Source organism: Daktulosphaira vitifoliae, unplaced genomic scaffold (assembly GCF_025091365.1).
Source record: "Daktulosphaira vitifoliae isolate Bord-2020 unplaced genomic scaffold, ASM2509136v1 Scaffold_2, whole genome shotgun sequence".
Taxonomy (NCBI): domain Eukaryota; kingdom Metazoa; phylum Arthropoda; class Insecta; order Hemiptera; family Phylloxeridae; genus Daktulosphaira; species Daktulosphaira vitifoliae.
In genome coordinates this window covers 44,190,170-44,215,450 of record NW_026099573.1, presented here as the reverse complement: position 1 = coordinate 44,215,450, position 25,281 = coordinate 44,190,170, and the positions used below count along the sequence as shown (strand labels likewise).

Sequence of the window (25,281 nt, the reverse complement as noted above, 5' to 3'; positions counted from 1 at the left end):
CTTAACTTAAACAATTTAATAATGATCCCCATTCAACTTTCCCAAATCAACCAACCTTTCCACCTACTCATTCCAATAATTTGTTTAAAGATTCTTTGTCTACCCAAACTACCTCTAATACTGAACCTCACCCTTCTTTTTCTTTAAATAATAGATCTATTCTCCTTCAAGAAAAATTTTCTAATGTTATCCATGAATATAATGGTAATCTAACACCTGTTCATTCTGAAGATTTTCTTGTTGAAATTAATGATTATTTCCAGTTACAAAATATCCTTAATTACCTCAAAATTAATATTGTTCGACGGCGAATGACTGGTGAGGCCAAACAATGTTTTAATGCTCTCACTCCTCCTCCTAATACTTTTTTCAATTTTGTTGAGCTCTTTCGCCAACATTTCTGTTCCTATAGTAAACAGCTAATGACCTGTAATGAACTTTCTCGTCCCTATTATCATCGTGATACCTCTACTCTTCAAAAACATAACATGAATGGTTTAATGAAGAAAAATATCTTAATCCTCCCATTGAAAACGAAACTCTTATATTCCAAATCCTTTCTCATTTTCCCGAAACTAGCCAGTCCTTTAAGAATTCATCGTATTAAAACCCTTAATGAATTAATTGTCCATTTATCCTATACTGAATATTTTAATAAAACATTCTAATTCTAATAATTTTTCAATGAACTCCTCTTATTCTTATAACAATTCTCAAAATAATTGACCCCAGAATCATAATCCTAATAATCCTTATCAAAAGCGATTCCATGGACGAGCTCCTTATAATAACAGTTAACCCCAAAATTCCACAAACAATTCTTCTCCCAATTAGTACTCCTAATGTATCCCAATCACCACATGCGGGAAACGACCAGTGACCAGTCTCGTAAGGACAATTTCTGTATCGTCTCCCAATATTCCTCATCCATCCATCCATCTCATCCATTAAGTCCTGATCAAAAAATCTCTCCTTCTCTTAGTTTTCGTCCCGAAATTGAAATTTCTATCTTTAATAATCTCTATATTGCTCTTCTTGATTCTGGTGCTTCTGTCTCTGCTATGTCTGAAAATTTATATAATCTTTACTGTCTATGTGTGGCTTCACTCCGAGGACATTTACCTATAACTGTGATCAGCGTTAGCACTAGGTGCTATTTGCCGGGCACAGAGGATCACTGAGCGATGAGCGATTATTTGATTATCAGCACCGTCAACAAGTACTGTCTTGCTTGGCTCGGCTACTAGGTCACTGTCCATTGTTCCTCATGGGCAATGGGTAAATAGTAGGTCCTCTGGTTTGGCTTAAACCTTACAGGTCCCTCACCTTTATTTAGGTTTTCATTTTAATAAAATAAATAAAAAACTAAGCTTATTGTCTTTGATATATTTTATAAAAATTCAATAAGATCATACAAAATAGGAACAGCAGATTTAAAATTTTTTTTTTTTCAGAGTATCATAATATTGAGAAGATATTTTTTAAAAATAATTTAGCATTCTCAAATTTGGTTAGATTGAAATCTTGAAAAATGATGTAAATATGATGTATTGGATTTCAGTAACATTTTCAAAACACTAAATATTAAACATGTAAAATATGAATAAAATTATTATTATCAAATTTTAAGAATATTTACACTAAATATAATGTAATAAGACAACATATTAAAAAATAGAATCATTTAAAAAGGCAATTAATTAGGACAACCATTTGCAATAGCATACAAAACTATATCAATATAATTATTTTGAATAGCTTCATTAATGGTATTTTTACTCCACGGGCAATTATTTTCATGTGCGTATATTATACAATCAAATTGATAATTTGCAGCAGCAAGTCTTGTAGTACTTTCGTCCCACTCACATCCATTTTCATAAACATATTTTAGGCAATCTATATGACCGTTTGCAGCAGCTGCACTCGTTGTCCCTACATCCCACCGACATCCATTTTCATAAGCAAATATCAAACAGTCAATACAACCACTTGCAGCAGCCTCCCTTGTTGTGCCTTCATCCCATTCACAACCATTTTCATGAGCATATTTCAAGCAGTTTAAATGTCCATTTGCAGCAGCCCCTCTCGTCGTACCAACTATCCAATTATATCCATGTTCATATGCATATTTTAAGCAATCTAAATTACCATGCGCGGTAGCTGTAACTATTGTATCTATATCCCAATTACATCCACTTTCATGAGCATATTTTAAACAATCGAAACAACCAAATGCTGCAGCAGCTCTAGTTGTTCCAACATCCCAATAGCATCCATTCTTGTGAGCATATATTAAACAATCAAAATTACCATTTAAAGCTGCAACTTTAGTTGTGCCAACATCCCATCGGCATCCATTCATATAAGCAAATATTAAACAATCTAAATGACCTTTTAAAGCTGCAACTCTAGTTATGCCCTCATACCATTTACATCCATTTTCATAAGCATATTTTAAGCACTCTAAATTTCCATATTCAGCGGCAACATTTAATATTGTTTCATTCCATGGACATTCATTTTCATAAGCATATTTTAAGCAGTCTAAAAAGCCATTTTCTGCAGCAGCTATGGTTGTATCTTCATCCCAATGACAGCCATTTTCACGAGCATATATTAAGCATTCTAAATTGTCGGAATTTGCAGCTAGTTCTGCAGTATCATCATCCCATTCACATCCATTTTCATGAGCATATATTAAGCAATCTAAATTACCATAAATAGCAGCTGCTTCAGTTGTACCTTCACTCCAATGACATCCATATTCATGAGCATATTTCAAACAGTCTAAATAGCCACTTTCCGCAGCATCTTTAGTTGTTTCATCATCCCATTGGCATCCATTCATGTGGGCATATATTAAACAATCTAAATGACCATTGTAAGCAGCAGAACTAGTTGTGCCTTCTGACCAAGTGCATCCATTTTGATAAGCGTATTTTAAAATTTCTAAATCACCGTTAAAAGCAGCTAGTTCCGTTATATTTTCATCCAATTCACATCTATTTTCATGAGCGTATTTTAAGCAATCTAAATGTTCATTTTCTACAGCAGCTTTTGTTGTTTTATGATCCCATTTACACCCATTTAAATGAACATATTTTAAGTTTTCTAAATTACCATATTTTGCCGCTGCTTCTGCTGTGGTCTCATCCCATGGACATCCATTATCATGTGAATATTTTAAAATTTCTAAATTACCATTCATGGCAGCACCAATAGTTGTGCCCACATCCCACTTGCATCCATTCTTATGAGCATATTTTAAACAATCTAAACATCCACTTTCTGCAGAAGCTCTAGTTGTATTTTCATCCCATTTACATCCATTTTCATGAGCATATTTTAAGCATTCTAAACATCCACTTTCTGCAGAGGCTCTAGTTGTATTTTCATCCCATTTACATCCATTTTCATGAGCATATTTTAGACATTCTAAATGTCCATTAGCAGCAGCAGCTTCTGTTGTGCTTTCATCCCATGGACATCTATTTTTATGTGCGTATTTTAAAATTTCTAAATTACCACTCATTGCAGCACCAGTAGTTGTGCCCACATCCCATTTACATCCATTTATGTGAGCATACACTAAACATTCCAAACTACCACTTTTTGCAGCTTCTCTTGTTGTTGTTTCATCCCATTTACATCCATTTTTGTGAGCATAAACTAAACATTCCAAACTACCTCTTTTTGCAGCTTCTCTTGTTGTTGTTTCATCCCATTTACATCCATTTTCATGAGCGTATTTTAAGCAATCTATGTGTCCATTTTCAGCAGCACCTTTTGTTGTGTTTTGATCCCATTTACAATAATTTAAATGAACATATTTTAATATATCTAAATTACCATATTTTGCAGCTGCTTCTGCTGTGCTTTCATCCCATGAACATCCATTTTCATGTGCATATTTTAAACATTCAAAAAATCCATTAGCAGCAGCATCCCTTGTTGTTTTTTGATTCCATCTACATTTATTTCTATGCGCATATATTAAGCATTCTAAATGCCCATTTGCAGCGGCAGCCCTTGTTGTATTTTTATCCCATCTACATCCATTTTCATGAGCATATTTTAAGCATTCTAAATTTCCATTTGCAGCAGCAGCCCTTGTTGTATCTTTATCCCACCTACATCCATTTTCATGAACATATTTTAAATTTTCTAAATTCCCATATTTTGCAGCAGCTTCTGCTGTGCTTTCATCCCATGGGCATCCATTTTCATGTGCATATTTTAAACATTGAAAATGTCCATTTGCAGCAGCTTCAGTTGTGGTATATTTATTCCATTCACATCCTCTTTCGTGAGCTAGTTTTAATGTTTCTATGTCACCATTTGTAGCAGCTTTTCTCGTCGTACCTCTTTCAAAAGGGCATATTTTTGTGCGTTTTGAATATACATTGTCAATCCCTAAATGAGCAAAAGATTTAATTAATTTTTCCCGAATAGAATTTTTATTGAGCTTTGTAATATGTAAAAAAAGTGATAGTTTAATTATTGTTTTAATTTTCCCAATACTTGTGCACCGTGGTTTCTCGCTAGGGTCCTAACAGTTGGCTAAGCCATACCTAAACGGGACAACACTGGCCTTATATAATTTATATCCTACTAAAAGGCAGGTTTCGGTTTCATGAACAAATAAATATAGACTCTCAACTAACAACGATAAAAAGCATTTATTTCTATTTAATATTATTTAAATATAACCAAATTAGATCTCTAGAGATGTTGGTGGTATCCAAATTAGGTGAGCAACGGTGGTGACGCGACCCGAAATAATAATAATGATTTAAATAATAATAGTATTTAATTTAGTAACTACAGCAATACTGCGCGAGTTATGTTATCAGATTAGATCAAGGTAAGTTGCCGTAAGTGTGGTAAAATATCGACTAACTTCGTTATGTTTTTAATTAATTTAAGAAAAGTATGTAATCAGTTTATTTACATCCTCGCGCCTCATACTCATAGTTGAGCTGTAGGGTCATTTGTGCTGATCAGACACTAGTATAGTTTTTAATAGTTAATTTTGGCGAAGGACGAATAATCTGTCCGTAATACTTGGAAAGTAGTAAAATAGTTTAAAGTGAAACTTCAATCATGATAAGTATTATTTTTAGATATCTTTGTTATGGGTCCTTATCAATTAAGTGTAAAAAATTGTATAAATATTTTGTTACCCTAGTTAATTCAGTGGGGGTGGAAACACGTACCACTGCTCCTAGTCGGTCATGACTTTGGTTAGTTGGGACCGGTAGGCCTGGGCATACCTGCTTGCTAACAGCAAATAGGCCCCCCTAATCCAGTCATACCAAGTGAAAGTGCTGCTAACTTGTCATAGGGTAGTTAGCCGAAAGGTAAAGTGACCATTGGGATCCTCTATGGCACCTGGCGCACCATAGAGTATACAGCCTAATCACAGTATCGAGCTCTGCTGTGATGGACATTAATTCTTGACTACTCGTGGGAACTATATGGATAAAAATATACAAACACCACAAAATATCGAACTTGGGACGAACAGGGATCCTACGGACAACCTGTCGGAACAAGAGCGTGAACTAGCGATTCTTCTGCGAAGAATCGCTGTACTTGAAGGTCTCAATGCGAATAACGGGACATTTGGTGAACCGTCTACTAGCAAAAAGGCAGCAACGTCAACTAATGCAGACCAGGAGTCACAAGATCAACTGGGAGCAGTAGCTGACAAAATCGAGGATCTAAAATTTAGACCCACGGACAATAGAATTCAATTCACTCAGATGAACCTGCATCACAGAAAGGGGGCCAATAGCGTGTTACTAAGGACCCTAACTGAGAGGCATACAACACCCTTACAGATAGCACTTATTCAGGAACCATGGATAATGGTGACCAGATTAAGAGGCTAAATCCAAGGAATTTTAAACTGTTTCTTAAACAAGCAGGTAAACCAAGAAATTGCATTTTGGTTAATGATAAAGTTAAAGCCAGCTTGATATTTAATCTATCGAGTGCAGACTTGACTATTATTAAAGTAACACTAAATGATGGTAAAAACATTATAGTAGCTTCAGGGTACCTACCATATGAGGTCTCAGATCCAGGTAGGGACCTAACTATGCTCTTTAATTATTGCAAAAATGAAAAACAATTTTTTTTACATTTTTAATTTTAATTACACTAAAAGGTTTTATATATACCAAAATTTTTTTATTTAATTGAACAAAAAGAAAAAAAATATTTTTCAACCATTATTAAAAAATCCACATAAAATGTATATATTAATACATTATAACTTTGTGACGTATGGATTGAATTTTTAAGAGAATCCTACTTAAAAAATTTTAGCTTCGAAGTGAAACTGAGATTGTATTAACGATTCAAAAGATACATCGTCGTTGCAAGGTATACAACGATGCATTAATATATATCGAATTGTATTTAGTTTAAGAAATTAACTTCAAAATTAAAATAATTTCTCACGTTCCCCGTTAAATCAGAAAATACCCCAAAATAATAAAATTAGTAAATTTAGACACTTTTTTAAATTGTTATTAATAAAAATTGTGATAACGTTTTGAAAAATGAACTTGTCAAAATAATTTTTTTTTATAAATATTTTTGATATTGTTATGTTATACATAGGATACCATTATTATTACAATGTACAATTTCAGAATTTAATAGTATGACATGTATACCAATAAAAAAATAAGCTATATATATCTATAGATATATACATATCTATACATATCTATATATATATACCTTTTAAATGTTTAAAAATAAATATATCAATATTATTTTGTATAAAAAACATACACGAACTGTATAAAAAAACAATTTGAAAAATAATAAACAATTTGTAATAGTAATGTGTTAGACATAAGATAATAAATAATGTGTAATATTTTATAGACAAACATTAGAACATTATGAAATGTAGATCATTATTGATGTGATGGTGTCACGTTACCATTATTGTGAGAATTATTTTAATAAAATACAGACAGCACATCCGCTTCCTGAGACTGGTGAATTAACAAATAGTATTGATTGCCAAATTGGCAATAATTCTAATTATTATAAAAACCCAATAGACCTGACCATCGTGGTCAGTCGAATCCAGTGCCTTGTGTCATTCATCAGTCTCAGTACTCGGTTGTCGCTGTCCGGCTTACTGCTTAAAGTAAAGTCTTTGTTTGTTCCTTTTTAAAACCTATCTACTCTGTTATTTTTCCTCACCTGGTACGCCAAGTATTTGTGTCTTGCACTTCGTCTGCACCTTATACTTGGCTACCACGTTCTCTCTTTGGAGTACTTGTGTCTTGCACTTCGTCTGCACCTCGTACTTTATTATACTCCTTATCTGGTACGCCCAGTATTTGTGTCTTGCACTTCGTCTGCACCTTATACTCGGCTACCCCGTTTTCTCTTTGAAGTACTTGTGCCTTGCACTTCGTCTGCACCTCGTACTTCATTATCCTCTCCTAATAACTAAAGTACTTGTGTTTTGCACTTCGTCTGCACCTCATATCTAGGTGTTACCCTTATTCCCTTCCTATAACAACAGCCTTACGACACCCACAGCTAACCCGGAGTGTCAGCCGAGCACGGTGACTGCTGTACGACATCACGCACGTGAATACCTAAACAGCAGGCACCACATCCTTATATTCATCTTCGTATATACATTACATAGTTACTCCTTTACCTTTTACATTTTACTAAGTTACGACATTGACGAAAATGTAATAAATTACAATTAATAAAAAAATAATGGTAATGTTATATATTAGTGGCTGCATTGTTCAGTAAATGTATACATATAATAAATATAGTTTAAAAAACAAAAAAACACGCTTTTAAAGTACATCGAACTAAAAAGTTTTTTTTTTTTTTTTATTTATAAAATAATAAAATTTACAATCTGTACATAAGAAAAGCAAATAAAATACAATAAGCAAATAGGTGAACAATAGAATATAACACATTTGACTTAAAAACGGAAAAAAGGGAAGCTATCCAGTGATGGGACCTTTTTGACTTGAATTGGTTATTTAGCCATCACAATATTAATTTAAAAGGTCACGGCACCAGTGTCTTTTTAGACGGCGAGGAGGGTTGTCCGGAATTGTAACTGTATGTTGGTTAGCAATTAATGGATTTGGATGTAGAAGTAATTTAGAGTGAAACTTTTTGTAGTATAATTTAACTAAAATATCGACTGGTTCAATGTTTAAATCAAGGGAAATTGCTTGAAAGGCTTCAATTGTTTTAAACTGCGATGTTTTGGCACAACCCCATATTTGGGCTCCGTAAGACCAAATTGGTCATAACATTGACTTATAAATGATTATTTTGTTATATACAGGAAGTTTTGATTTTAATACAGGACGTAATAAGTGGGATCTAATGTTTAATAGCTTTCTTTTGGATTTGAGATGAGGACCCCAGGTTAATCTTTTATCAAGTGTAATACCAAGATATTTGACTTAAGTCGAAGAAGAGATAGGAACTCCTTGGAAGGAGAGAACAGGCATATTTTTTTTATTGAGAGTGAAAGGAACATTTACTGATTTGTTTGCATTGATTTTAATTTTCCAATTTGTAGACCTAACTAAAAAGTTAAAAATAATTTTTAGTTCAATGTACTTTTAAAGTCTGTATTTTTAGTTTATTAGACTATATTTATTTTTTACTTTTTAGTTTTCTATGACATCGCTATCACAGTCATGGAGTGTTTATTGTCAATTATGACTATTATCAATTGATAATCATAATTTCTATATTGGCAGTTAGTGTATTTATAAATTCACAACAGTGTCTTACTACTATTGATAATAAAGGCTAGCTATATACTTGCTAATATCGTCATAAAAAAAAAAAAAAAATTATACAAAATTTTAAAAGAAAATATGAATTATATTTGTCAGATAATGACTTGGAAAATAAGTCAAATAAAATTTAAACTGCAATATTACATTCTTTTATTGGGGATGTTGCAAATGAGCTGATTGATACGCTTGAGCTGACTGATAAACCATGTTGTACTATATTAAGTGGCTTAGAACAATATTTTGAACCTAAAAGAAATTTAATAATAGATAATTTAAGTTTTTACAAAGAAGTCAGCAAGAAGGTGAATCATTTGATAATTTCTTAATCAATCTTAGAAAGCAATCTAAAAAATGTGAATTTGGTGAATTGAACAATAATCTTTTAAGAGTGAGGATAGTTCTTGGTATTAATGACAAGAGACTTCAGGAACGGTTATTAAGAGAACCAAAATTGACTTTAGAACAGACTGTTGAGTGTTGTAGAGCNATTAACATTAGATCAGACTGTTGAGTGTTGTAGAGCTACTGAATATGCTAAACAGAACCATTCAGTAGTAATGTCAAAGGGTGATTCTAATTATTTATCAAGTAATTCAATGGTTGATGCTGTTACTTATAATACTAAAACAGTACATTTTAAAGATTCCAACAAGTTTGGTGATAAGTCAAATGGGTTAAAAAGTGATGGTCAGTCCAGTCAATCAATAAAATATAAAAATCAGGACATAAATGTTTTGTATGATTGTAAGAAATGTGGTCGACAACATGGTCCTAGGAGTTGTCCAGCTTTCAATCAAAAATGTAAGATATGTTTAAAATTTGGTAATTTTGCTGTAGAATGTATGTCAAATATTGTTAAAGATAAGAGTAATTTTAATAATAATGTAAATGATAATAGAGAAGTTAGGGCTATTACTAATGAATATAATAATAGTAGTGACTAATTATTTTTTATTAATAAAGTTAATATATGTTAGTTTTATTAGAGAATCTTGATCAAAAAATATAATTGTTGATAATAATGTTATTAAATTTAAGCTTGATACAGGTTTTGATATAAATATTTTACCTTTGAGTATTTTAAAAAAATTAAATAAGAATTATAATATGCTAAAATATGAGGTGAAAATACAACTTTATGGAGGCTTTATTATTGAAGCAGTTGAATAATAACATTAGAATGTATGGTTAATAATAAAAATTGTGTTTTAAAATTTGTTGTTATTAATGATTTAGAGCTTAAGTGTAAAGTTGAACCATTATTAGGGTTAAGTGACTGTATGAAATTAGATTTAATTAAAAGAGTAAGTGACGTTCAGTTAAAAGAAAAATATTCAGATAGAAAGCAATTTATAAAAGAAAATAAGAGTGTGTTTTCGGGTTTGGGTAAGTTTGGTGAGGAATATACTATTAGGTTAATGCCAGATTACCAATATAAAATTAGGCCACCACGTAAAGTACCTGAATCTATTCTTAAAAAGTTAGAAGATACTCTGAAATTATTGTGTGATAAGGGAATAATTAAACAAACCAGTTGAATATCATAAGTCATTTGCCAGTAATATTGTATTTACAATATTTACAATATTGTTATTGTAGAATAAGGTAATGGCAATTTAAGAATATGTTTGGATTCAACTGATTTAAATAAGTATATTAAAATAGATTATTTTTTGAATTTCTACAGTAGATAAATAAGAGAAAAATTAGATAATTAATAGATAAAATAGATCTTAGAGAAAGTTTTTATTAGATACCGCTAAGTGAGAATTCAAGTGAATTGTGTACTCTTAGCTCACCTAATGGATATTATACATTTAAAAGATTACCTTTTGGAATATTTTGGACATATTAAAAATGTAATTATATATATAGATGATATATTAATAGTAGGTATTAATGAAAAAAAAACATGATGAGGCGCTAGATGAAGTAATAAACAAAGCAAAAGAATTGAATGTTAAGTTTAGTCCAGAAAAAGTACAGTACAGACAAAAGAAAATAAAGTATTTAGGAATGAAATTTAATAATGAGGGAGTTAAGCCAGATGAAAGTCAAATAGAAGCTATAAAAAATTTAAAGGAGCCAAAAAATAAAATAGAGTTGCAACGCATACTAGGTATGTGTAATTATCTAAGAGAATTCATACCAAACATGTCTAAAGTAACATCAACTTTAAGGGAGTTGTTAAAAAAANCTAAAATAACATCAACTTTAAGGGAGTTATTAAAAAAAAATATAGATGGTTGTGGACTCAACATCATTCTAATGCATTAAATGAATTAAAGACACTAATTACTAATGTACCAGTTTTATCAAATTTTAATCCTAATCTTCCTGTTATTATACAAACAGATGCTTCAAGTACAGGAGTAGGTTGTTGTTTATTACAACAAAATAAACCAGTTGCCTTTGCTTCAAAAAGTCTTAATGATACGGAGAAAAATTATCCTCAAGTAGAAAAAGAAATGTTAGGCATAGTTTTTGTTGTAGAAAGTTTCACAATTTTATTTATTGTTATAAGGTAATTATACAAACAGATCATTCTCCTCTGTTATCTATATGTAAAAAAAAATTATGTCTAGTAGAATACAATAAATGAGACTTAAGTTAATGTTGTATGATTTAGAATTGACTTATTTGCCTGGTAAATATATGTATCTAGCGGACTTTTTATCTAAAAATCATAGTAGCAAGACATATAATGAGATTGACATAAAAGGTACTATACATTTTGTTAATAGTGAAAATAGTTTACCTAAAAGTGAGTTATGTGAGCAAACAGTGAAAGACTCAGTTTTAAGACAAGTACTTGAACTTAGTAAAGAGTGGTCTAATAGAAAAGAGCATGTGCCTGTTGAAATAAGGCACTATTGGAATTTAAGAAATGACATTTAAGTGATTCAGGTATCATATTTTTTAAAGACCGCATAGTAGTTCTTTTTAACACGCTTATATTAGTTTCACTTGTATATTGTGTGTTGTGAGTTGTTTGTAACTTTCCACTCGCACGCGTACGAGACTAGACGGTCGGAACGTATTCACCCCACCCCGCTCTACTGTCGTCGAAAATAATATTTTCCAACCCGTAGACGCGTGCGTGTCATCAATTATATATATATATATAACAAATTTTTATTGTAATTGACACAGCCCTGCGTCGTTTTACGCCGCGGTGCAAAGTCCAGCAAGTGACGCACGGCCAACGACGTCCCGCCGTTAATGATACCGTAGTTTTCTTCTCGTTGTCAAAGTGACAACGACAACAAACCGATCCGCACTCGCGCACTGTTGTCATCTACGCTGCTAACCTTTAGACACCCGAGGATCACGCCGGACATCGCGTCGTCGACGCCAGCAAAAGTGCCCCGATATTATGCGAAGATCATATATTCCTACCGCCACCGGTAATATTAATATATATATATTAATATTTATACGTATATACGTATAGGTTAATATTCATTTATATATTCCTACAGCCGACGCCTCTGCTGCCGTATATGCCTCGTGTATAATGTTCCACCCGCTACGCCCGCCCACAAAACACGGCTATACTTCAAGCATGATACGTTTACGTACTTAAGTCCCTTTACATGTATATATATAAGTTAATATATAACTTATATATTAATACACTTTATTCTCATTAAGATATATGTAGTGTATTCATTCCGATTATAAGGGATGATTTCCGTATCGTCTTTTTTCGTCACTACCTCCACGTTCCGGGAGTGAGTAATTAGCGCGTCTGCTGTTTTCCTTGGATGTGATAGCCGTTTCTCTGACTCCCTCTCCGGAATCGAACTCTGATTTCCCGTTACCCGCAATAACAAAGATATTGATAGTAACTACTATCATAACATGAAACTAAAAAGTAAAAAATAAATATAGTTTAAAAAACTAAAAAAACACGCTTTTAAAGCACATCGAACTAAAAAGTTAAAAATAATTTATAAAATAAGCTTAAAATAATTATGAATAAAAAATACTAGTACTATTGTGATAAAAGCGTGATGCTTTGTGCCATATTTTTCGTATATTGAGCGCCTGACGCTTTTATCACAATAATACTAGTATTTTTTGTTCATAATTATTTTAAGCTTATTTTATAAATTATTTTTAACTTTTTAGTTCGATGTGCTTTAAAAGCGTGTTTTTTTAGTTTTTAAACTATATTTTTGTTTTAAGAGGAAAAGTATTAAGGGCACCACACATTGATCATAAAGGTATAGTAAAATCTAGATTAAGAGCCAAAGAAGTATTTTATTGGCCAGCCATGTCTATTGAAATTGAAAAATTTATTGTAAAATGTAAGTTATGTGAAAAATATAGTGTGTCTAATATAAAAGAGCCATTAATAGGACAAAATATACCTGATTTATCATTTGAACAAGTAGAGGTAGATATTTTAACTTTTGGAGGAAATGATTATCTTGATTTAATGGACTATTATTCCAAATGGATAGAGATTAAACAATTAAAAAATTCCAGCACTGAGATCACGGCATAGTAGTGATGAGGCATATTTGGATCAAGTATAATGATATCTGACAGTGATTAAAATCATTATAAAAAAAAATGCTTCTATGCAAATCTTTAGATAGTGTTTAATTTTAAAAAATTGGTGGATTATTCCAAAAGCTACATGATCTGTTATCTCCTTATTAATATTCTGAAAGAAAAAGGGATTATTAAAAATTATTATTTCTCATAAAAAAATTATATTGATCCATACACATTTCAATAAGTTATAGCATTATAAAGTTAAAAATGTGAAAAATAAAATCGAGTATTTTCGGCAACGGAACCCACTCTGGGGTCCGGCTAACCTTGTCAACTATTAATGGCTAAGATTGCATTACCAATACATACAAATAAATTAGTTCCTAAAGTGCCATGTGATATGTATGATAAACTGTGTGAACAGAAATTGAAGTATAAAATGTATTATGATAGGAATACCAAAGAGAGAGATAGTTTTGTGATAGGACAAAAAGTATCAATGAAAAAAGGCAGAGTGGTTGAAAGGGTAATAGTAAAAGAAGCTGGATCCAGATCTTATATTATAAGGGATGATAGTGGTAGTCAATACAGGAGAAATTCATTTCACTTAAAAAAATCTAAACCTGAGGATGAAATAAAAGAAAGTAATAGTGTAGGAACAGAATAAAAAAAAACAGAAGGAAAGGAGGAATAGACCAAATAGAATAATAAGATTACCAGCTAGATACAAAGTTTGAGTTGTATTTATTTAGTATTATTATGTTAATGTTTATTTTTTATTTATGTATATTAAATATGTTCTCTATTTAATGTTTCTAATTGAGAAAAAAAATAATTAAGAATTATTGTTTTCCTTTGTTGATGTTTTTGTAATATATTTAAATAATAAAAAAAAAAAATTGTTTAGAGAATGATTTTATATATTAGTAGCTGCACTGTTCTCTCCCTCATTAAGATGTATACATATAAAAAAGAAGCACGTACTTATGATTATAAAATAAAGTATTTACATTTATAACATAACTAGTTTTTATTAGAACAAGTACATTTAAATACATAATAGGTAGCGTCAGTGATAATTTCTTGCCTTTGAAAATACAATCAAAATTAATATAAAAAGCCCAAAATAATTAGCATTCTGACTCAAATGTCACTCTGATGGTGGTCAGAATAATCTCACTATCTCATACGCGGTCAGTCATTCCAAAAGTGTTCAGTACGCTCAACTACAATCAACCGAATTACGCTTCTGTCAAAGTATACGCAAAAAGTGATCCGCCGTATCTCCATTATATTGTTAAAGAAAACAATATCTTTTTATTTCAGACTATCAATAGATATATCAAGGTAGAAGATTAATATATTCACCAAAAATATATAAGGTTTACAATTACATTTTATGAGTACTCTTTACCTGTCCACAATAGAGGATTTAAAAAACCAAGCACAGGAGGTTCGCGGCACAGTGGTGGCGTGGCATAGTTGAATCAAGTATAATGATATATGACAGTGATTAAAATCACTATAAAAAAAAACGCTTCTATGCAAATCTTTAGATAGTGTTTAATTTTAAAAAATTGGTGGATTATTCCAAAAGCTACATGATCTGCTATTTCCTTATTAATATTCTGAATGAAAAAGAGATTATTAAAAATTATTATTTCTCATAAAAAAATTGTATTGATCCATACACATTTCAATAAGTTATAGCATTTTAAAGTTAAAAATGTGAAAAATAAAATCGAGAATTTTCACACAAAAATAGCATTTGGTAGTCATTTTCATCATAAAGAAAAAATAAAGTCCGAATTTTTTGAACCCTTCCTGTATTAACCCACATAGCAATGAAATATTTCTAGAATATTCCTAGAATATTTATTTTTGATATTAAAATATTTCTAGAATATAACCAGAATATATTGAAATATTCTCACAATGTTCTCAGAATATACTTTGGCAGCGAATATTACATTTTCACAATATTTTAAAGGTATATTTCTAAAATGTTATAAAAAATATATTGTGACAATATTTTTAAAATGTTTTATAAATATATTAAAAAAATGCAAAAAAACAGGTCGCTACGCGTGATTTGAACCCTGTACTTCTAGCTCTTTGGACTCGTACGTGACCTATTGACCCACAGGTTGCTTCGAAAGAAATAGGATAAAAAAGACTATTTAAGGTAATTCAAATGGTTATTTGTCTGTTAAGTAATTTTTCTTGTTTAAAAAAATTCAAAGTAAATACAATTTTATATTCAATTTAGATTAGATTCATATAATTTTTTTGAAAATCGGCGATCCCATCACCATGATTTCTCCTTGTAAGTTAGAAACTGACTATTATTGTTGATAATATAGAAATATATTCTAACTATAATAAAAAAACTTTTTAGGATTTTTAGTTTCACAGGACAATAATAAGATATAATTGCGTTGATAAAACTAAAAAAATTTTAACTCGATAGGCTTGCAAATAATAGCAACAAGGGTTTTTTACTGTCCCTAACTTACTTAGCTTAATTGAATTAAGTTAATTAAAATTGATACTAATTAGAGAAAATGGCTGTTTACTTATTAAAGATTTAGGAATATGTATATATAATACATAAGTATTATATAACAAGATACCAATATCATCCAAAGATGTAACTAAAGGGAGAAAAGAGGATGGCTTGTGTCTCTTAAGTTACCTCAGTTGGCCAACAAGATATATATTTATAATATTTAAAAAATTATATTGATAATATATTCAACAAATATTTCAAGTTAAATATTCTATATTTATTTTAATTAATATATTTTCATAATATTTATAAGCAAATATTTAAAAAGATATTTTTTAAGCACATTGTAGAAATATTTTCGGTGTAATATACTGTATTTATTCTCTTTAATATATTATCAAAATATACATAAACAAATATTTAAAAAATTATATTGTGAGCATATTATGAAAATATTTCAATAGAATATATTTTTTATTATGTTTAAGAGATATTGTCACAATATTTTATTCAAAATATTTTAAAAAGTATTTTGTAAGAATATTTTGACAATATTAATATATTGAAATTGCTATGTGGGTAAGTAAATGGTCCGATTTAAAAAAAAAGTATGTCGAATGAATGAATTATATAAATATTATTTCTTATAACAAAAATTGTATTGATCCATACATTTTTCAAAAAGTTATAACATTTAAAAAAATAAAATCAAGAATTTTCACAAAAAATAGCATTTGGTAGCCAATTTTACCACGAAGACAAGTCTAGAGATCAAATTTTTTTTTTTAATATTTAAGTATATTACATAAGCTTTAATTTAAGATATATATAAAAGTGTAAGACTTTCCAGAACACATTCAAAAGTTAAGTGTAAAAATTAATTTTTTGTGAAAAAGTTGTCATTTTAAATCCCCCCTTGTGGGCAGGTTAAGTGTTAAATTTATAAAAAGAATATACCAAACGAAAGGTAATGATATTACACATCTATATAAAAAATAATTATATTGATATGTTCATTTTTGAAAAAGTTATGGCAGTTTTAAACAAAAAAAATTGAATAAATTTCGAAAATTAGCGATTTTTAAATTTGTTATTTGTTTAGAGGTTTCCTCCATTTACGGGGAACGAGTGGAATTTTTTCAATTTTTGAGGGTAATGTCTTCGACTAGATACGATTTGTGATCATTTGACGTATCGTTGAAAGAAATCCGTTCAGTGAGAGCTGAGAAAAAGTCGTAACAGACACAAAAAAAAAACACATCATAGTAAAACCAATACTTTCTCAGCTTCGCATCGAAGCTAATATATGACTACATATTTCTGTTTGACACATTTATCACGTTTTGATAAAGTAGATCATTACGGATTACATTAGGACGAACAATTTATGTTGTCGCATCTAAATTGCATAAAACATCCCAGCTTACATTACCAATTTTATTGATTAAGCGACGAAACAGTTGCCGAATTTGTAACACTTGCCTCTCTCGCGGTTAGAATACCAGGCTCGAATTTATGGCACATGGGATGTTTAAAATTAAACACTATCTAAAGATTTGCATCGAAGCGTTTTTTTTTATAGTGATTTTAATCACTGTCAGATATCATTATACTTGATCCAACTATGCCACGTCACTACTGTGCCGCGACCTCCCTGTGCTGGTTTTTTTTTTATATTTAGTTGTGTTATTGCGTTTATTTAGTTTATATTTTTTGGCTTACTATTAGTTAAGCTTCCTCTTTAAAAGGTTAGTAATGTACATAAAAAATAGTTTTAACTTGCAAGTAGAATATAACGTATATTATCATGAGCGTGATTAACCATTGTTAATTTCATAACTCTTTGTTTTTACGTATTATATATAATTGTTTAGTTGTAACTAAATTTTTAGCTTCGATGCGAAGCTGAGAAGATATTAATTTTACTATGATGTGTTTTTTTATTTTTTTTTTTTGTGTGTACGCTCAATCTCAGCTCTCGCTGGACCGATTTTGCTGAACAATATGTCAAAAGATCACAAATCGTATCTAGTTGAAGACATTACCCTCAAAAATTGAAAAAAATTCCCTCGTTCCCCGTAAACGGGGGAAATCCCCCAAAAAATTACAAATTTAAAAATCGCTAATTTTCGATATTTTTTCAATTTTTTTTACTTAAAATTGCCATAACTTTTTTAAAAATGACCGAATCAATATAATTTTTTTTTTTATAGATACCTTAGATAATTACCTATCATTTTATATATTTTTGTGAACATTTGACCCTTTAACAGCCCAAAGGATGGGGTTTCAAAATGGTAACTTTTTTACAAAAAATTAACTTTTTCAACTTAACTTTTGAAAATGTTCCGGAAAGATTGACACTTTTATATATACCTTAAATTAAAGCTAATGTAATATACTTTAATTTAAAAAAAAAAAATTTGACCTCTGGACTTGTCTTCATGGTGAAAATGACTACCGTATGCAAAAATATGCTATTTTTGTGAAAAAATTCTTGATATTATATTTTACATTTTTTAACATTATGTTGCTATAACTTTTTAAAAAATGCATGAATCAACTTTATTCTTTAATGATAAATACTTTATATATACTTCTTTCATTCGACATACTTTTTTTTAAAATCGGACCATTTCCCTTTATACAGGGGGGGTGCAAACCTTTTAAAATGCGTATAGAAAGTAGAACTTTTTCAACTTAACTTTTGAAAATGTTCCGGAAAGACTGACACTTTTATATATATCTTAAATTAAAGCTTATGTAATATACTTTAATTTGAAAAAAAAAAATTTGACCTCTGGACTTGTCTTCGTGGTGAAAACGGACATCAAAGTTAAAGAAAAACGTACCATTTCCGTGAAAAAAATCTCGATTTTATATGTTATATTATTTAATTTATATTTTATATAACTTTTGGAAAAATGTATGGATCAATATTATTATTTTTTTATAATAAATATTTATATACCCCTTTCATCTGGCACGCTTTTTTTGTAAATCGGATCATACCCCTTTAACAAGGGGGGTCAAAACTTTAAACATGCGTATTGTTACTACGATATTTTCAATTTAATTTTTGAAAGTATTCCGGAAATACTGACACTTTTATATATATCTTAAATTAAAGCTTATGTAATATACTTTAATTTGAAAAAAAAAAATTTGACCTCTGGATTTGTCTTCATGGTAAAAATGACTACCGTATTCAAAAATTTGCTATTTTTGTGTTAAAATTCTGGGTTTTGTATTTTATTTTATTTTAAAATACCTGACAAGGGGAGTACAGATTTTCATAAATATTATATAAATAAAAAATTAATATAGCATAGAAAGTTAAACTTATTTAAATTTGTTTGCTTCTTTTAAGTCAAGAAAAATATTTTTGAAATTTGAACTAGCTTAAATACCCAACTTTTTCAACAGTCGGTAGCAAAGTACGATTGCCGAATTGCTAAAACTTGTGTTTTACACGCTTGGGGTACGAGGTTCCAACCCGCGTATTACAATAAATTTGTTGCATTTTTTCTTAATTCTTTTTAAGTTAGTATAAATTTTTAATTCATTTAGATTCAATAACTTCAATAAATGATTAATGAAATAAATGATCCCATCACTTTAGTCGCCCCTTGCAAGAAGAAATTTATTATTCGTATTAAAATTATTTTACTATATTTTAAGTTTTAGCTTCGATGCAAAGCCGAGAAGATGTTTTTTTGTGAATATCATTTATTTTCTCTGCTCTAACTTGACCTACTTTTTTCAACAATACGTCAAATTACTACAATTCGTATCTAGTTGAAGATATTACTCTCAAAAATTGAAAAAAAAATTCTAATTTATCAATTAAACAGTTAGTTATCAAAATTCTAATTTAAAGACAATTAAAATCATTAATTTCTAATGTTTTCAAAATATTTATTAACGAATGATGCTTGATATGATAGGTTTCAACTACAAAATTAAATCATTTTACTTTGTAATTTAATAATTTTTTTACTCTATTTGTGTGTGCTACTACTAGACTATAATATTACAATTTTTTTTTGTAACATGTTGCTATATAAATCATTTCTAAAAAAAATGATTGTTTTTTCTCCTGAATTAACAATTGATTTTTACAAATATAATCAAATTTTATAATACACTCAATTGAGTAAATCTTTTTAACAACTTTGTTTTGATTGGTACATTTAGTTAAAGTAAATCATTAAAATTAATTAAGTTCTCAATATTTCAATTATAGAATCTTTTCAACAAACAACAAAAGTTCCTAGGAAATTATTACTATTACTTCTATTTAAGTTATCTATTACCATAAAAATGCAAAAAAATATTGAGCTTTTCTGATAAATTTACAATAAATAGTAATTATAAAACTTTCTGACTGCATATTGATCTTAACGATACAATTTTTTTAATTGTCATAAAATTTTCTATTTAATTATGTCAATGTCAAACTTACCAATTGAGCTAAAAGTTATGGTAAAATAAATTTTTTTTTTTTATTATAAACATTTACAACAATCAACTTTAAACGATTAACAAAATAGGTTAAATATGTCATTTTCCTTATTTTTAACTTATTAATAATCAAATTAATATTAAATATTATATCAAATCAGTATTAATTTAAAACAATTTTTTTTGTTCTTAATTATTTTTTTTTATATGTAAAAACTATTTTTTAATAATATTAAAACTTAGAAGTTATAGAAAAAGTCTAATTGCACATTTTAAAACATCGCGAAAAGTTGATTTAGAATAGTATATTTTTGTTTCTGATGGAAGTTCCTTGTAGTCCAGTGTATAAAACTTATAACTTTGTTAATTGTTATAACTTTATCAAAAATGACCAAATCAGTATATTTTTTTTTATTTAGATGCATGTCTTTATCTATCATTTGGTTTTTTTTATAAATCTAACCCTTTACCTGCCCACAAGAGGGATTCAAAATATTAACTTTTTTTTTTTTAGTTAAAGTAAATCATTAAAATTAATTCAGTTCTGGATATTTCAATAGTAGAATCTTTTTAAATATCAAAAATTACTTAGAAATGATTACTATGATTTCTATTTAAGTGTTCTATTACGATAAAAATGCAAAAAATAATGAGTTTTTCTGATAAATTTACAATAAATAATAATTATAAAACTTTCTGACTGCATATTAATCTTAAAAATAACATTGTTTTAATTCTCATAAAATTTTCTATTTAATGATTCATTCTAGTCAACGAAGGAGTAATTTTGCAGAATAGCAGAAAAAATTCCCAACAAACTTTTTTTTTTTTTGTTTTAATTAGGCAATTGGTGGATTATTCCAAAAGCAACATCAACTCTTATTTCTTTAATTATATCATGATTAGTAGTTCTTTGATTTTAAAATATAATATATGAATATATACTAATTATAATTATTAAATTTAGTATGAAATTGATATTTAATATTGTAATTTAAACGGAGAAATTATAAAAATAATAAAGAAGTTATATTTTGCTTTACTTTTACGTGTATAAAAATTTAAAGGGCTTGATACAATAATTTTCAATAAAAACTGTTTGTTACTATAAAAAAATGCACTGGACTACAAGGAACTTTCATCAGAAGCAAAAATATACTTTTCTAAATCAAATTTTCGCGTTGTTTTCAAATCTGCAAGTAGACTATTTCTATCACTTCTAATTTTTTATATTATTACTAATTATATATATAAAATAATAATTAAAAGAAAAAAAAATTTGTTTTCAAATTATTACTGATTTGATTTTTAATATGTTAAAAATAATCAGTCCAAATTTTCAATTTTAACCTATTTTTTTGGTTCTTTAAAGTTGATGAAAAATTTTTGATAAAGATTTATGAAAGTTTATAGTAAAATAAATTGAATATATTACCATAACTTTTAGCTCAATTACAAGTTTAAAATTGACATCTAGGCCAGTCAACAAAGGAAAAATTGCGGAAAAAATTTTGTTTTTTTAAAAGTTGAATTAAAATATGTATAATGACATACTAATAGTCCTCAAGATTGGAATTGAGCTTTTTTTTTACAGCCTCGCAAAAGTTCAAAAATATGAGCTTTTTTAATTTTCTCAAAAAATATTTAACTTACAAAAAAAAGTTTCGTACAAAAGTTGTTTAAAAGACAATTATAAACAAAAAAATTATCTTATATTTTTTCATTTAAACAAATATTTTTCGAGTTACATTACATTTAATATGAGTACTAAAATTTATATTCCATTTTTTTCATTTTACGGTTACTTTTTATCATGTTACACTTACGTTAGACACAATGTTATAAATGCATATGTGTGTATGTGTGAGTTTATTTATTTATAGTATCATTAAAGTGTAGTGCATATTAATATACAAGCGATAGAGTAGGTAATTGATTTGACGCTATATTATTTAAACCCAACTAAAAGCTAAATTGTACATTCCGAAACAACAATCATATTATGTCAATTGCCACCGGAATTTCTGGTAATATTTTTCTTTTTCTTTGCCTTAATCCCAACTACTTGGGGTCGGCCACCCTTATCCTAAGATTCCACTTGACACGATCTCCCACATCTTCTACGCTCACATCAGCTGTCCTCAAATCGCATTCAATAGCATCCCTCCATCTCTTTTTTGGTCTTCCTCTATCTCTTCTTCCTTCAACATTCATTTCTATAACTGTTATTACGGCTTCCGATTCTTCTCTCCTCATAACATGACTAAACAATCTAAGTCTATTTTCTGTCATCTTATCCACGATTGACGCAACACCTATACTTCCTCTTATATGCTCGTTCCTTATCNCTTATACTCACTCTTATATACTCGTTCCTTATCCTATCTTCTCTAGTCACTCCACTCATCCAACTAAGCATTCTCATCTCTGCTACACTTATTCTCTGCTCTACTTTCTTATCAACCGCCCAACACTATGAACCATACATCATAGCTGGCCTCACAATTTCATACTAAATTTAAAAACTATAATTAGTATTTATTCATATATTATATTTTAAAATCAAAGAACTACTAATCAGGATATAATTAAAGAAATAAGAGTTCANTTAGGATATAATTAAAGAAATAAGAATTGATGTTGCTTTTGGAATAATCCACCAATTTCTCTAAATGAAGCACTATCTACAGATTTGCATCGAAGCGTTTCTTATGATAGTGATTTTAATCACTGTCAGATATCATCTATACTTCTCCCATCTATGCCTCGTCCACACTGTGCCTCGACCCCACTGTGCTACCGTTTTTTTTTATATTTCGATTAATGACTTATTCAGTAGGGACATTTTGAAAAGAAAATTGTAATTTAATAATATATCATAGCAGCACAGATTCTGTGTCTGTTTGTTTGAAAAATATTAGTGATATTCAATTTAATAAAAAAGAATTATTATGTCGAAGGGTACATCAAAATATTATCACCATATGTGAGTACCACATTAAAACATATTTTACGAAATATCACCACATATTAGTAAATATTGCATCATTAGTTTATTGTCATGTAGTTTAATATTAACATAATCTTTTTACCAGGGCAGATCCTACTATTTTCATCATCATCATCAAATTTTTAAACGAGCTCAATTAGTTCATTACTAATAACATGATCATTTTTTTTTTTCGGAGTTGGGATCAAATTCACGAGTTGTTCCAACCGTATATTCAGAAACATCAAACTCTTTACAAATTTTATCTTGTGATCACGAATGGGGCAATAAACTAATAATTTTAACTTTACCTTATTTGAAGAAACAATCATCTTTTCTTTTAATTTGTTAATCAATTCGTTATATTCAGATAAATTAGAAGTTTGAAAATATTTAGAGCTTGATGTGAATTTAGGAATAGCTTCTAACCAAACATGTAAATTAAAAGATACTTTTTTATGAATTGCTCTAGTAACCTGAACAGAATTTAATTTTTTTAAATTTATTAAAGGTGACATTTTAAATATATTAAAAATCGAGTCAATATATAAATTCTTTCTTCTTCCGAAATAAATAAATCGTCATTGAAACTTTGATTTGGTGAATCAGATTACATTTCTACAAAGTTATTTTATATTTTATCCTTTTCAAAAAAATTGCTGTAGCAATTACAACATACAGAATTAGCAAGAATAACAGAATTATTTTTTTTTATTTTAAAAATATGTTTCAAAATAAACGTCTAATGGATCACAAAATTTTCGTCCAAATATGTGATGATATTTCGTAAAATATTTTTTAAAATCGTACTTCCATATGGTGGTTATATTTTGATGTACCCTTCGACATAATAATTATTTTTCATTACATTGAAAATCATTAATACCTTTCAAATAAACGGACACAGAATCTGTACTGCTATGATATATTTTTGAATGTCATTTTTCTTTTAAAAATGTACCTATTGATCAATTCACTATTCGAAATATAAAATTAATATCATATTAATATTATAAATCAAATATAAAATTGTAATGATTTTGTCATTATAATTTTTTTTTGTGACATTTTGTATTTCATATTTAAACATTGTTTAATTATGACACTAAAAAATCCAACCAAAAAGATGTAAAAAATCTACTTAATTGAGCGTATTATAAAAATTGATTATAATTTGTAAGAATCCATTGTCAAATTCAGGTGATACCCAAATCATTAATTTAGAATTTAATTATACAGTAAAATTTAACAAAAAAATTTGGAATTTTACAGACTGGTAGTAGGCCATACAAATAGAGTCAAGAATTTAATAAATAACAAATTCAAATTATTTAAAAATCATGATGGTAAAATAATAACCTTCTCAGCTTCGTGTCAAAGATTATAGAATATTACTTATAATGAATAAAGTAAATTACTAATTAAATAAGTTTAAAATAGAACTGAAACAGGCAAACGTAGTTTTATTTGGTAAATTTGTTGTTTCACCTTAATACTACACTAAAATAAACATAATAAGATTAAAAAAATTATTGTTATTTAAAACTAACAATAATTTTTTATTAGGACAATAAAAAAATGATCAAGCAATCAAATATTTTGTTCCAGTAACAAAAATATAATTGAATTAAATCAATCATACTTATTTATTGTTAAAATAACAATAAAAAAAATTGTCTACCCAATTTTTTTTTAGTGTAGTCATTTTTAATTATTACTCATAATCCCAAACACCGTCCAATCTAAAAATGACTTGATAAACTTAATAGTTATAAATATAGTAAAATAAAATTTACCTTTACTAAATATCAAACAGGTTATAATCAACAAAAGAGATATCAATTGCCAATTCTAGAATTAAGTAAAAGATTCTTTTAGATATCAATAAAATATAAAGTAATGTTAAGTTTATTACTCACCTTCATTTTTACTCTAAGTGTAATATTCCGAATAACTAATGAGAATATTTGAGCTAAATTGATGTA

At 28.5% G+C, this 25,281-nt stretch overlaps 1 protein-coding gene across 2 annotated transcripts; it reads right to left on the bottom strand.

Moving 5' to 3' along the window:
• Positions 1–1,448: 1,448 nt before the first annotated feature.
• On the bottom strand, positions 1,449–25,239 carry LOC126899511 (uncharacterized). 2 transcript variants are annotated; one of them, XM_050674490.1, is made up of 4 exons: positions 25,216–25,233; positions 25,093–25,147; positions 8,973–9,074; positions 1,449–4,416 (listed from the first exon to the last, which is right to left on the bottom strand). In XM_050674490.1, exons 1-4 carry the CDS (start codon positions 25,219–25,221, stop codon positions 1,697–1,699), a joined length of 2,883 nt encoding a protein of 960 aa, XP_050530447.1. In that variant the 5' UTR covers positions 25,222–25,233; the 3' UTR covers positions 1,449–1,696. The 2 variants fall into 2 exon arrangements, with proteins under 2 accessions (XP_050530447.1, XP_050530448.1); XM_050674491.1 differs by lacking the exon at positions 8,973–9,074 and having other exon boundaries at positions 1,452–4,416; positions 25,216–25,239.
• Positions 25,240–25,281: the final 42 nt, after the last annotated feature.

Bases quoted from the DNA above. Each gene is read 5' to 3' on its own strand.
- LOC126899511 (XM_050674490.1), bottom strand. The intron at 9,075-25,092 runs GTAAATTTTATT...AATTTCTTTTAG, and splicing joins CTGTTTGATATTTAGTAAAG to GTTCAAAATATTGTTCTAAG. The intron at 4,417-8,972 runs GTAATATTGCAG...TTGCTCATTTAG, and splicing joins AACATCCCCAATAAAAGAAT to GGATTGACAATGTATATTCA.